Below are 14,580 nucleotides of genomic sequence, written 5' to 3' on the forward strand. Positions count from 1 at the left end.
GTGGTTTTCCCAAATGTCTCCTAAATGCTAGTTATTACTGACAAATTTGTGTGCATGTTTTTAAATTTAACAACATGTGGTGTGTATATGAAAAGACCTGATACATACTGCCATTTACTGGGATCTCCCAAGTTGTTTCTCTCCTTTCTCAGCCTCACTGAACAATGCTCTACATCTGTTACACATAACCAATGGGACTAGAGGCATTGCACTGTTACATCCGAAGGTGCGACCATGTGACTTCTGGTAATCATTCAGACAATTTATGAGAAGCTAAGATCGAGACCAGATTAATGGGAGTGATGATTCTGGTGGGACCGATAGGTAGAAAAGAGGATGAAATAATGTACTGCTACGTAACATGTATGTTTTATGTTGCAGTTTCTGGATGAAGATATACAATATTGTCAATGTATGTATATGAAGTTACCTATACTTAAGTGTTGGAATGGATTTATAAGACATAAATACAAATTTGAAAAGAAAATAGTAATTGATATTGTGCTATGGTGACTTGCGAGCTGATCACGATAGGACAGCGGCTTTGTCCAGATTTGGCGCCCTCTCTGGGCTCCTGATAAATGTGGATAAATCCTTTGCATTTTCTTTTAATGACACCTACACAGAGCCAACGGTCCACTTTGGGCCCTTTAAGGTGGCACCATTCTCATTTTGTTATCTGGGTACACGGATATATTGTGCACAGGTAGTCACACTAGAGGATAATCTAATACAAACAATAACAGTGCTCCGATCACAGGTGAGCTTCTGGACCACCCTCCCTCCCTCTCTCGGTCCCTGGCCGAATAGCATTGGCAAAAATGGTGCTATTGTCCCTCCTATTATATTATTTTGCACATCTGCCGCTGGTGGTTCCTTGCACAGTGTTCCAGATACTGAATACATTGCTGGTAGACCTGATCTGGGGGTAACGGATGCCATAGAGTTAATCTCAAAAGGTTACAGCTGCCAATGGACAGGGGGAGGTATGAATGCCCCAGATTTCATGGCTTAGTGCATTGCGGGGCAACTGCAGTGGTCTGCATACTTGCTGCCCGGCAACAAGCTAGAGGAAATCGACGACACTGCTGAGATGCTTCACCGTGGACAGTTGCACTGGTTGCTGTGCCCTGCGCCCACCAAGTGCCCTAACCTGCTACTGCTCATGGCGTTGTCTACTGGAAAATGGCTGTGCGGTACACTGACTCTGAACCCTTATTCCCAAAATGTGCCATTACGCGGCCTACCCACCACCCTGGGTACCCTGATGGCCACTTTGCTGCATCCCTGGGAGCGAGGGGGTGGGGGCTGTCACAGGGTGATTTCTTTGAAGCAGGCACACTAATACCACACACTGATTTCGTGAAGGGCCACGGAATGCTGGACACATTATTTCGAACCCACACCATTATAATAGGCTATGTGCGAAGGAACTAGGTGCCGAAGGGGATGGAGCCGGTAATGCATGAATTATTACAGGCGCTCCACACTATGGGGCACGGTAGATACCTAATCCGGTGGTTGTACTGAGGGCTTTGGATGCACCTCAAGTTCACACTGGAACCCATCAACACCAAATGGGAAACAGACTTGATTAGGGCGCTTTCGAGTAAAGAATGGATCTTTCTTTTGCAACACCACAAAGAGATTTCGCGTAACTCCTGTTTCAAATGTATACAATTTTCAATATTCCATTGCGCATACTTAACACTGCATAGGCTCAATGTGATGTTCCCTACAGTCTCAAACAAGTGCCCTCTGTACCATACATTGGACGATGACCTAGTACATATGTTATGGGCATGCCCTTCGCTTACTGTATATTGGTCAACAATACGAACTAGATCATCTAACTTAACAGGCTGGGTTCAGTGGCGAACAATGGACCATTGTATCCAGGGCCTATATTCCTGTCCCCATGGTTCTAAGGTAACCACACGACTTATAGACTTAGCCTTGCTGTTGGCAAAACGACTATTGACCCGACATTGGAAGTCGCAGTGGATTCCCCCAACTGCTCGTTGGAATGAAGAGGTGTTACACTGGGGCTCTGCGGAAAGCACAGCAATCTGACACAAAGAATATAGAGGGCTATGTAAAAGGCCAATATTGATGCAATGGGATGCACTGCAGGAGTCCTTTTGGGGGGAATGAAGAATAGGAGCTGAAGAGGAGGAGACAACACATTAGAGACACGAGAGGGACATGTCCCAATAGGTATGTTGTCCCCACACTGTGCCCCCCGGAGAGATATGAATAACTTCATGCAAAACAACACCACCCCATTCTATGCCGAAGGGAGCCTGAACAGCGGACCTTCTAGTACCATAAAAGTCCCCTACCCAGAAACGGCTCTCCATGCACCAACTGTACACACAATCCTCTACTACTGATAACTAATCCCCATGCAAATATACACACAAGTAGAAGATAACGGACGAAAAAAAGGTAGAAGGAGGGAATGGGCTTGTTTACAATGGGAGTTCATTAAAGAGTAGTAATCAATCTGGTCGTTGCAAACACAGTAACATTTGACACATGTATCCACAGTTTATCTCCTGTGAAAGCTAGAAGCTGAACAATGTTCGCTTTGTGTAGTGAAAATGCAATTAAGTATGTTTGAAAAAAAAAATTGTAATTGATGGGACATAGGGCAGCTTGCCTTTCTGCTGACCCTTGACAATGATAAATTCCACCTTGTCTTGACTTTAGCACAGTAGTTTAACCTATTTACTCGTGCCTACTGATATCACTGTAAACATGTATCACCAATTAAGGGTATTAAAAGCCTTTTCTAGGTCCATTTACAGTCAAGCTCATTTTGGCCATTGCTGAGGAGCCAATTCTAGAATTCCAAATAGTCTTTTATTGTTTAAGGACGTAATGCAGCCATCAACACCATGTTTTGGTCTATGTGTATTGCCAAAGGTTTTTCAGGGAGTGATCTGCCTGACAGACTTTGTCAGAATTTTGTGATTTGCCGTCAAGATGGAAAATGGCCTGTAAGAATCCATTTCCATTTAGTTATGACCTGGTTTGGGTATTGATATTTTAATGGTTTCACTACTAGTAGAAAGTAGATGTGTTTCTTCAAAGGTCGTTGCAAACAATGTAGCCAATTTAGGAATTAACTGGTATGCGAATACCAAGCTTTTATATGAACACAGAATTTTACCAGTTGCTAGATCCATCAGAGTTCCTCTGACTTTTTGGTTTATGATATTGGCCCCCATCTCCTCATCTCCTGTTGGACCTGGCCCTTTTTGCAGGGTTTTCTCCAAACCCTTTGCCTTCATACTTCTATTTTTTATGACCTGTTGTTGTTGGCTTCAGGACGCTGGGCACTTTACCACTGCTAGCCAGTGCTAAAGTGCATATGCATTCTGTCCAAAATGTATTGGTGATTGGTTTCTCTTTGATTGGCATATTTGATTTACCGTGTTCCTTAGTACAGTGCACGGTGTGTGCCTAGGGCCTATAATCCAAATGTTACTAGTGGGCCTGCAGCATTGATTGTGCCACCCACATGGGTAGCCCTTAAGACATGTCTTAGTGCTGCCACTGCAGTGTCTGTGTGCAGTTTTAATCCTCCATTTTGAGTTTTAAGTGGGCATACTTGCCAGACCTAAACCTTCCCTTTTACTACATGTCATCCCTAATGTAGGCCCAAGGCAGCCCCATGAACCTGGTGCAGTATATGTAAAAGGTCGGATATGTACTGGTATGTTTTACTTGTCCTAATAGTGAAATACTGCTCAATTCAGTTTTCACTAGTGCAAGGAATTGCCTTGAAATATCTTTTAAGTCTAATTTTTCCATTGGGAACAGATGGAGATACGGAGTTTGGGGTCTCTGAACTCACAATTTAAAATACATCTTTTGGTGCAGTTGGTTTTTGAATTGTTAAGTTTGAAAATGCCACTTTTAGGAAGTGGGCATTTTCTTGTTTACCAGTTCTCTGCCTCTGCCTGTCTGCAGAATAGACGTCTGGGTCAGGATGGGCTATTTGTGTATTCACTCTTGACAGTCAGACAAAGGGAGCTTAGGTGTGTCCTGCATATTCTGATGGCCCATCACCACGCTGTTGGGACTTCCTGAGCTAGTGTGGTGGAAGGAGCTGACACTTGCACCTGAATAGGACTGTGCCTGTCCTCACACAGAGCAGTCTCCAACCCCCTGGAGTGTGTCTGGGGCAGGGAACACCAGGGTCTTGGGCACTACAAATACTTCTATTTGAAGTTTTCCTACTTCAAAGACAGAAATGGGTGTAAGTACTGGATCTCTGACACCACATAGTTAGAATACTTTTATACTGAGGGGATTTTGCCGTGAAGAAGTGCTGGATGCTGTAGGTGGGACTGCTACTCTGCCTGTTGCTTTGTTGTGCTGGCCTGCTGCTTGCTGCTTCGGTCCTGGGAGTGAAGGGACTAGACTTAGTTTTCTTCATCCTGCTTCCAAAGGTTCTCCAAGAACTTGGACTGAACTTGCCTCCTGTTAAGAAGTCTCAGGGACATCAAAGACTTCATCTGCTAGTGCCTGGGCTCTTCTGCCGAGGGTCCTAACTTGCCAAGTGTTGCCAACTCCAATCCCTGTGCCCTTGAAAATGCTAGCTGGTGATCTGAAGGAGAAAATCCATGCATTATAGTGCTGGAAGAATCGACGCAGGGCCTGCCTCGCAGCGGAAAAATTGACGCAACGCATTTCTAGCGGCTGCAGAATCGACGCAGCACCCGTTTTGCTGTGGTCCCATCAACACAGCACATCTGGATTTTCTACAAATTGTCACTGGGCACCAATTTCTCATTGACCCTGCACCACAGTAGGGAACCGAGGCTGTGTGTCCGGAAATCAACGCATCAGTAAGGAACCGACGCATCATCTCACCTGCGAGGAAATAGTTGACGCATCACCTCCCCTGTGCTGTAAGGAACTGACGCATTGCTTTGCTTTTCCGGTGCCTCACCTCCCCTGTGGCCCGCGCCCTCTTTGTTTTTGGCACATCCCAGGTACTTTGTGCTAAAGAGATACATGCATTTATTCCTATGGATTAAAATTTGCTTAAGCTTTTAGAAAGAGGTATTTTGACTTGCATATGTTGGATTTTTGTCGTTTTGGTCTTGTTTTACTCTGGCAGTTCCAGACAAACACTATCCTTGTTGAGGACTGATGTGTTTTGAGGACCGGTCCCCATAGTGTGTTTAGGTAGTTTCAAGCAAGTGCCTCAAAAAACTAAAAGTGCAGTTATATTTGTCTTGGTCCACTTTATAACCTTCTCTACTGTCAAAGCGTGTGTGGAGTTAGAATAGTAAATACACACTTCTTTATGGTCAATGGCCGGTCCTCATAATTATAGGTGTGGGGGGGGGGAGAAGGAAATACTCTACACATTGCCTCTCAGTTAAGCCTAACTGCTTGTGCCAAGCGCTGTGGGACTCCCTTACCCTGATTAGAGCGAGGGTCCCTACTAGGACAGGGTGCAAACTTCATTTGTGTAAATTGTATTTTAAAACTCTAAAAAGGCCTCAGTAATGTCACCCTGTGTAAAGTCCTTTGTTGATCCCTTGTTGATCTAATGTGAGTGTTGATTTCCTGTGATGTTATCAATTGTGCCAGTAGCTGACCAACCTTGTGTACCTCCGTGTGTGTTTTTATGAATTATGAAGAGCAGTACAAGCGTCTTAACTGTTCTGTAAGTGCTGCATGTTTTATTTTGGCTTGTTTTACTTCTTTCGGTCCCACTGCCATCTGCTCTAGGTTAAGCATGTTGCCTTCCCGTTTTTGTAGGTTGTGCACAGTTGTTTTCGTGGCCCCTATTGTGGCTTCAATACACAGGGCTCTGATTGCAACCCTAAATGTTTCCCAATGTGATTGGCTGAAAGATAGTGCCTTCCTTTTCCCTAAAGAAACTTTTTCAGTTTTTTCTGGGTGTTAGAAGGGCGTATGTTCCAACATTACGCATTGTATTTTCCATGTAGAGATGAGAGTCGGTATCCTACCTTGACGACACATAAAGACAAAGCGCTCTGCCTTCCCACTGAATGAAGTTTGGAGCCTGGTTACAAGTTGCTAAAGTGGCTAACAGGCATGTGTTATTTGAGACCACAAGGAATGGATTAGCTAGGCAGACACAAACAAAAATAACAGAAAACCAGTAAACTGCACTTCCAGACGTTGTGATTGAATGGTTCCACAGGTGTTTTGTAACACTCCCTTCAATTTCCAAGAGCCGGCTACACCCATATCTAAGTACATGTCTTGATTCATTACACTTTGTGATGACAGGGCTAACAACAACACTCTGTTATTTAGTAAATACACAAGAAGCGCAGACTCTAGAATTACACTGTATTTTCTTAAACTATTTCATGGTGAACTGTTGTTTTTCTTTTAGGACCTGCTAACGCGACACAAACAATTGGTAGCAGAATTTCTAGACCAGAATTATGACACAGTAAGTATTTGTTCTGTCATTTTGCACATTGTAATATGTATTAGGTGTAAGTATAAATACAATAGAGATTCTAGAACTGCATTAGCGTTTGTGGCATTTGTCATCGAATCTCTTTGGCAGTCAACATTTTTGTGCCACAGAATTATTATGAACTGTCAGAAGTTACTTTTAATCATTCTTTGATTGCACAAAGACTCTTATTGGTTACGTGCTAGACAATATATACCAAGAAATTATTCAAATCATCTTTTGAGAAGTAATGTTGTGTTTATGGAACTGGGAGTCTAATGTACAAACTAGTTTGCAGTTGCAAAACCTGCAAGACGGATTTTGAGCGTCAAAATGATTTGTAATTAAGGCTTTTGGTTTTATGCCATGTTTTTTTTTTTACATTTCCATCTGTATTTATCAATATGTATTTTTTAGCCATTTTATTGGTATTTATTAATATTTATTTTGTTTTTAGAATGAATGGAGCCATAAAATGGTTTATTTCCACATTTATTTAAATGATGAACATGCATTCGTACTTTGATGCCTGTCTTGTTTTAGCAAATTAAGCAGCCACATATAACAAAACACTGCACTGAGTTGTGAATATTAGCAGTATATACAAATGTATGTTAACATATGCCTGTACTTAAGGGAATCGCATTCTGTTTTTAAATCCCCATGGTGTCTGGCTAGCAGTTGGTCTGGAAGTAATGAACAACACCAAGGAGAGTCACTCACAAGCAGCACAATTTTCTGTATTTTTCATTTTAAAAAAGAAAATATGAACAGGAAATAGACTGTTTTCTGTCTGTATTAATCTGTACAAATCAGTCAAAACAGAAAAGTGGAAGCCTTCATTGTAATTAGGCGAGGGGCTGTAAGGGGTGTCCCGTCCAAATTGTGGGCTGCAGTAGCATGTGTATGTGATTTGCAACCACAAATGCAGTTGCAAGTAATTGATGGGATATTGAAACCTCAGAGGGGGTGGTATCTGATTAGTAAAAGGGAAGCTGTCTCTAAGAGAAAAGCTTTCCCTTTGGGAATCATGTTGGGCAACAACAAGGTAATGGTCCACAGGGCACTGTCTCCTCCTCCAGTGTCTTCCCAAATGAGAAAACTCTTGTAAAGCAACATTAGTTCCTTAAAGGGACGCAGGTTGCGTTAACAAATGTTTTCTGTGGAAATGCAAATGCAAGGATTGGAGTCTTGATGTCCCTTACAGGCCACTGTCCCCGCATTCACAACTAACCATGCAGTCAAATCTTGACCTTCCTAATTGATATTTATTAGGCAGGTTGTTTTGTGACCCCTCGACGTAAGGCAAGGTCAGGGATGCAATGTGTGATGCAACCTATTATTATGTAGGTTACATTGCAAATTGCATAAGTTTTGCAAATCACTTGGTGTGTAATTTGTACATCATGTTTCATGAATAGGAATAGTGCTTCAGACCTTGGTTTAACAACCTGGTCATGCAAGATCAAACACAAACCCACAACAGATGTATAATACCTTCACTGATGCAAAGCACTGTTAAGTTGTTATGTTCCTACAAAAAAAACGGAAAGTCAGCTTTACAGTGCCCACCAAGTGACATATTCTGTACAGAGTAAATACAAAAGAATCTGACGAATTCGGTCATTCCCAGTAGGAGAGAGCAGATAGTCACATGATACTTCCCAAAGTTGAAATATGTGTGTCATTCACTGTGGATAGTAAATGAAAATAGTCCCTTCTCAAAACCAACACATCCCTTTTACGTCCCAGCTATAGACAGTTTTTAGCTGGTTATTGTTGAAAGACCTGTTAAGGAACATACAAAAACGTAAGTGGGTGATGAACCACTTCATTGTCTTCCATTGGTTTGTTATCTTGTCACTCTCATTTGCTTACTTCTTTCTCCCTGGCATTCCTTCCTCTTATTGTGCTTATCATTCCCAGAAGCATAACTTCTGTACCATGCTTTTGACTGAATGACTTGTATCCTTCCACTGTTCAAATTCGGTGAAGTATTTTTTTCTTTTCTTCCAACACTCCATGGGAGGGCATGTGTTTTCTTTTCTCTCTGCCTTCTATGCTGCTTCTATCCTCAGAACCCACCCACCTGTGTGTTCTGTGGTGCTCTTCCTCCCCCAGCTCATCTACTATTCCCCCCCTCCCGATTTTATTTTGTATTTCCTACAAGCTCCTCTGTTGCACCTCTGAAAACTTTGCATTGTCTCTCCATGTTAAGTTCTTTCCCATCACTCCCCCACCTGTTCCTCTGTTGCTCCCCAACACCCTCCTGGTGCAACCAAAAATTATTTGTGGTTTCAATTTTTTGGAAGGCCTGACAGCTGCCCTTTTCTGCTTTTTCCAAAATACACTTTTGCACATGTTTAAATTCGGCTTTTTATTTATTGCTCCAAATGGCAACAAATAAATCATAAAAAAGGGAGCCGTGGCTCTTCTCATGTTCATGCATGTGGTAATGTATGCGTGCACATGTAATCATGCTGGTCCACCACAGCGTTATGATGCATACACATGAATGTAGTAGGGTACATGATATACCATATTAGCAACAACTCCTAGACTGGTGTTACTATTTACAATGGCCCCTTACTGTATCCTATATAGGAGATGAAATACCTAAGCCACTACTACCCATTGCAAGTTTGTACACACATCTACATCGTTGGACCTTTTTACTTTCTTCCTTTTTTTTTGATGTTGCAATGCGTCAGCAAACAGTATTGGCAAACCCAACCGGTGTAAAAAGGTGCAACGTTTTGTCTTTTTCAGTGATAGTTCTCTGAGGATGGCACAGCTTTGTGGCAGCGGTTGGTATTGTACCACTCTTTGAACTCCTAAATGATTTTCACAAATGCCACCAAACACGGACACACTGAGATAATTTGTGGCATCCTTCACCTTAAACCGCAGTTTAACAGAGATGAGACCTTTTCTAGTTTCGTCCGTCTTTCGGCCCCCAAGACCCATTTATACCATTCTGCATGAACTATCTAATTGTCTTACATAAAGTGAAGCACTTTGAAGGACTCTCCAAATGAAGTTATTTATTCAGTAACACTACATTCAAATATGATTTCTCCAGTTTATGATCTTCTTGACATGTATACTCTAGTCCATGTCATGGTGTCATTATCCGTAAACACCTTTAAAAGTTTATTCCTGCAGCTTCTTCGTGTAAATTGTTGCGGTTGTTTTATTATTGGATTTTAGCCATGTCAGGAAACTCATATCATCCCCACCTCAGGAGCATGATTAGGCGTTTTCCTTTCCGATATTAAACGGAGATCAGGTGAAGTATTGGGTCCCTCGGTACCCTAACGCTTTTTGACTCTAGATGTTTATTTTTTCATCTAGATGAGAAACTTCCGACCGCATTGTTCTTTGCTCACTTTTAGTCAACCTGAATGTAGGCTGTCACACGTTTTTATGTTTTAATTTTGTCAAGGATGAGGTGTAAAGGAGGCAGTACACTTTAACTTTTTTAAACTTTGTTGAGTGGATTTGCTCACATATGAAGCTAATTAGTATGCATCGCAATAACATTTCTCTCATGAGAGTACACCATGGCTAGTTGAGGTTAAATTAAACATCTGCACGCCTTTGCATGTTCCATAATCTAGTGCCAGCATAACCACAAAGAGTCAGTACATTTTAACGTTTATTTTTCTTACTTGAGGGTGTTTATTTCATACAGGCAAGTAAAGTGCATTCACTGCCTGCATCTGACCGCAGGTAAGTGTAATGTTTGTGGGGTGTTTAACCCCCTCAACCTCGCGCAGTGAAACGAAACTCCTGTGTGAGAAATTTAAAATGGTTACATTGAATACTCCACTTGTTTCTTTAGATGAGAGAAAGAATAATGCTTGCGCTGTGATATTCGCTCTTTCCAGTCAAAAAATATAATTTCATTTTTCACAGGTGATAAATCTGTCCTTTCAAAAACTTTGCAAGAAAAGCTGTTAGTGGGGTAAATGATTAACAAAAGAGAAAGCAACACTTATTCTAGCATCAGTCAACAGATCAGTCAATCAATCAAAAAAATGTGTAGAGCGCGCTACTCACCTGTGAGGGTCTCAAGGCACTAGGGGGGGAATGAAGGGGGGGGGGGGCAGGGTGGGTCATTGATCGAACAACCATGTCTTGAGGTTCTTTCTGAAGACCAGGAGGTCTTTGGTTTTGTGAAGGTCGTTTGGGAGGGATATCCAGGTTTTGGGGGCGAGGTAGGAGAAGGACCTGCCTCCTGTGGTGGTGTGTTGGATGCGGGGGACTGTGGCTAGGGCGGATGATCGGAGGTTGCGTGTGGGAGTGTGGAAGTTCACTCTTTCGTTGAGGTAGGTTGGGCCGGTGTTGTGGAGGGATTTGTGTGCATGGATGAGGATCTTGAATGTGATTCTCTTGTCTATGGGGAGCCAGTGAAGGGATTTGAGGTGTGGTGAGATTCGTTCGTGGCGGGTGAGGCCAAGGACGAGGCGTGCGGCTGTGTTCTGGATTCTCTGGAGTTTGCGTTTGAGTTTGAGTGTGGTGCCGGCGTAGAGGGCGTTACCGTAGTCCAGTCTGCTGCTGATGAGTGCATGGGTGACTGTCTTCCTGGTTTCTGGGGGAATCCATTTGAAGGATTTTTTTTAGAGTGCGGAGTGTGTGGAAGCAGGAGAGGTTAGAGCATTGATTTGTTGTGTCATGGCGAGGGAAGGGTCTAGGATGATGCCAAGGTTGCGTGCGTGGTTTGTGGGGGTGGGTGCGGGGCCTAGGGCGGTGGGCCACCAGGAGTCATCCCATGTGGTTTTGTTGGGGCCGAAGATGATGATTTCAGTTTTGTTTGAGTTGAGCTTGAGGTGGTTAGTGGTCATCCAGTTGGCGGTGTCGAGGAGAGCAGCATGCAGGTTTGGTTTTGGCGGTGGTGGGGTTGCAGGTGAGGGAGATGAGTTGGGTGTCATCTGCATAGGAGAGGATAGTGATTCTGTGTGCTCGGAGGATGTTGGCTAGGGGGATCATGTAGATGTTGAACAGTGTGGGGCTGAGGCAGGACCCTTGGGGGACTCCGCAGGTGATCTTGTTAGTGTTGGAGTTGAAGTGTGGAAGGCGGACTCTCTAGGTCCTGTCGGTGAGGAAGGAGGTGAGCCAGTCTAAGGCTTTGTGGCGAATTCCTATGTTGTGGAGGCGTGTGCGGAGTGTGTGGTGGCAGACGGTTTCAAAGGCTGTAGAGAGGTCTAGGAGGATGAGTGCGACGGTCTCGCCTTTGTCGACTTTGGTCCTGATGTTGTCAGTGCATGCAATGAGGGCGGTTTCCGTGCTGTGGTTCTTGCGGAACCCGGATTGTGAGTGGTCAAGAGTTTTGTTTGCTTCGAGGAAGTGGGATAGGCGGGCGTTGACTAATTTCTCTGCAACCTTGGCGGGGAAAGGGAGGAGGGAGATGGGGCGGTAGTTGGAGAGGATCTCCAGGTCGGCTTTTTTTTTTTTTTAGGAGAGCGGTGATTTCCGCGTGCTTCCAGGGGTCTGCGTAGGTGGCGGAGTCGAAAGAGGAGTTGATTATGTTGTAGAGTATGGGGGCGATGGTTGGGCTGGCTTTGTTGTATATGCGATGTGGGCAGGGGTCGGAGGGGGCAACCAACACGTGTTTCGTCCTATGAGATAGTCACTCTCAAAGACTTCATCAGGGCTTAATATAGTAACGTACAACTCATAGATCTCAAAATTTTACATTAACTCTGGATATCCTTCATATAATAATCAAATCTCAAACATCGTAGCGTATGGGGTAACTGGGCACGGCAGCTCCGCTCTGCCCCACATCCTCCAGTACAAATTTTGAGATTTGAGATCTATGAGTTGTATGTTACTATATTAAGTCCTGATGAAGTCTTTGAGAGTGACTATCTCATAGGACGAAACATGTGTTGGCTGTTGTTGTAATAAGGATGTCGGTTCAAGGACGATTGTTGTAGCTTTGATTAACCTTTTATCTCAAGATTAAAATCTTTCCACGAATCCCGGTTTGACTGATATCTTGATGCCATTTCCATGGAACAATGAGTTTGGAATTCATAAGCTTTATTTCATGAGTGCCCTGACACCTGCTTATCATTATTTGGTTTCCTTTGGAAACACTAGAGGAGTGAGGAAGATCCTCTTGCCAGGAGCACCGTGCTTTATTCTTTGTTCATTCATGATTTGATGATTCACTGTGAGCGCTTTGTCCTATGACTGTCTTCCCATATTGTTATCTTTTGTGTCCGGGGTCGGAGGGGGAACCGGAGTGGATGGAGTTCATGTTTTTTTCGGTTTCTTCGTGTGTAGTGGGGGTCCAGGTGGAGAGTGTGGTGGGGGGATGGGTGAGGGGTGTGTGTTTTGGGCGTGTGTGGTATGAAGCTGTTGTGGATGTCCAGGATTTTGTGGAGCAAGTGGTTGGAAAGGGCGTCACATAGGGGCTGTGTGTGTGCAGGGTCTATGTTGCTGGCTTTGGGTTTGGCAAGTTCATTGATGATGGTGAAGAGTTCTTTGCTGTTTTGAGAGTTGTTGTCAAGGCGTGTCTTGTAGTGATCTCTTTTGGCGGTGCGTATGAGTTGGTGATGGGTGCGGATGGTGGTTTTGAGGGTGGAGAAGTTGGTTGTGGAAGGTTCTAGTCGCCATATTTTCTGAGCTTGGCGGCATTTGCTCTTGGAGTACAGGGGTGAACCATGGGGCGTTCTTGATGTTGCGGGTGGCGATGTGTTTTCTGAGGGGGGGCTAGTGTGTCTGCGTAGGTGGTGATCCATTTGGAGAGGATGTGTGCTCCTGTGTTGGGGTCGTTGGCGTGGGGGTGGGGGGTTATGGGCCTGTTGGGAGTTTAGTCGTTCTGTGGGGATCTTGTCCCACATGCAGTAGGGTGTGGTGTGTTGATGGTAGTGTGTGGGGGGTTTGGTGAAGGAGAAGTGGACGCAGTGGTGGTCAGTCCAGAGGAGTTCGGTGGTGTGGGTGTAGGCTATATGTTGGCTTGCGGTGAAAATTGCGTCGAGCGTGTGTCCTGCTGAGTGGGTGGGTGCGGTGACCAGTTGTTTGAGTCCGAGGTTGATGAGGTTGTCTATGAGGGAGGTAGTGTTGTGATCTTGTAGGTTTTCTAAGTGAAAGTTGAAATCACCGAGGAGGATGTAGTCTGTGGAGGTGAGGGCGTGCGAGCTGATGATGTCGATGATGGTGTTGCAGAAGGTGGGGCGTGGTCCTGGTGGTCTGTAGGTAAGTGTACCTCTGAGGGTGGAGTTGTTGTTAATGTGGATTAGGAAGTGCATGTGTTCAGTGTTGTCGATAGTGTTTTGGGAGCTGGTGGTGACTTTGATGGCGTCTCTGTGTAGGATGGCGATGCCACCACCTGGCCTGTTGAGGCGGTCTTTGCATTGGAGTTTGTATCCCCTGGGGGTGGCAATGGCTATGTCGGGTTCTGAGGAGGGGTTGGTCCAGGTTTCCGTGAGGAAGGCGATGTCAGGTGAGTGTGATGTGATGAGGTCCCAGAGTTCTATGGCATGTTTGTGAAGGGAGCGGGTGTTGAGGAGCAGGCAGTTGAGGTGGCGTTGGTGTGGTGCATGAGGGTGTTGTTGCGGGGTGTGTTCTGGTTGTGGGCTGGTGTGCGGTGGGGTTGGTTGGTGGGGGCAGGGCGGGTGAGTCTTGCGTTGTGTTGTGTTTGTTGAGGGTGGTGTCGCTATGGTTGGTGTGTGGTGTGAGGGATGAGGAGCAGGAGAAGTGACAGGTGTGGCAGGTGAAGGGGCCATGAGTGTGTTGTGTACGCTTCAGCAGCACCACTCCACAGCCCTGCACACCGGTGGCGTGGCTCAAAGGGAGTCAGTCAGGATCCACGACAGCTGTGCCGGCCCTGGGTTCCCAACGGCTGCAGAGTTGTCTGCGGTCGCCGCGGCCATCCATCCACCCCTCTGACCGCACCACAGGACTGCTGGAGTGCCACCGCTCCCACTCCGCCCGGCCCAGGCAGGCAGGGGCCACCATTTTACTAATTGAGGAGTTGGCCCGCGTGATTCGGGTGCCGCAGTTCAACAGCGATTATAAGATTATCGCTGGAAGCCACTGCACAAAAGTAGTGATAATTAGGTGGATTAATGCCTGATTTAGAGTCCCAGCCAGCAGATCTGCTCTAC

The 14,580-nt window shown here is 44.8% G+C and overlaps 1 protein-coding gene across 6 annotated transcripts in view; it reads left to right on the forward strand.

The window, feature by feature from the left end:
• The window catches only part of CAB39L (calcium binding protein 39 like), an 803,103-nt gene that overhangs the window by 547,913 nt on the left and 240,610 nt on the right, over nucleotides 1–14,580 (forward strand). For all 6 annotated transcript variants that reach the window (XM_069205367.1, XM_069205368.1, XM_069205370.1 and 3 more), the window contains one exon: nucleotides 6,392–6,451. In XM_069205367.1, coding sequence (XP_069061468.1) covers nucleotides 6,392–6,451 — 60 coding nt within the window. The remainder of the gene's footprint in view (nucleotides 1–6,391; nucleotides 6,452–14,580) is intronic.

This window comes from Pleurodeles waltl, chromosome 8, assembly GCF_031143425.1.
Source record: "Pleurodeles waltl isolate 20211129_DDA chromosome 8, aPleWal1.hap1.20221129, whole genome shotgun sequence".
NCBI lineage: Eukaryota > Metazoa > Chordata > Amphibia > Caudata > Salamandridae > Pleurodeles > Pleurodeles waltl.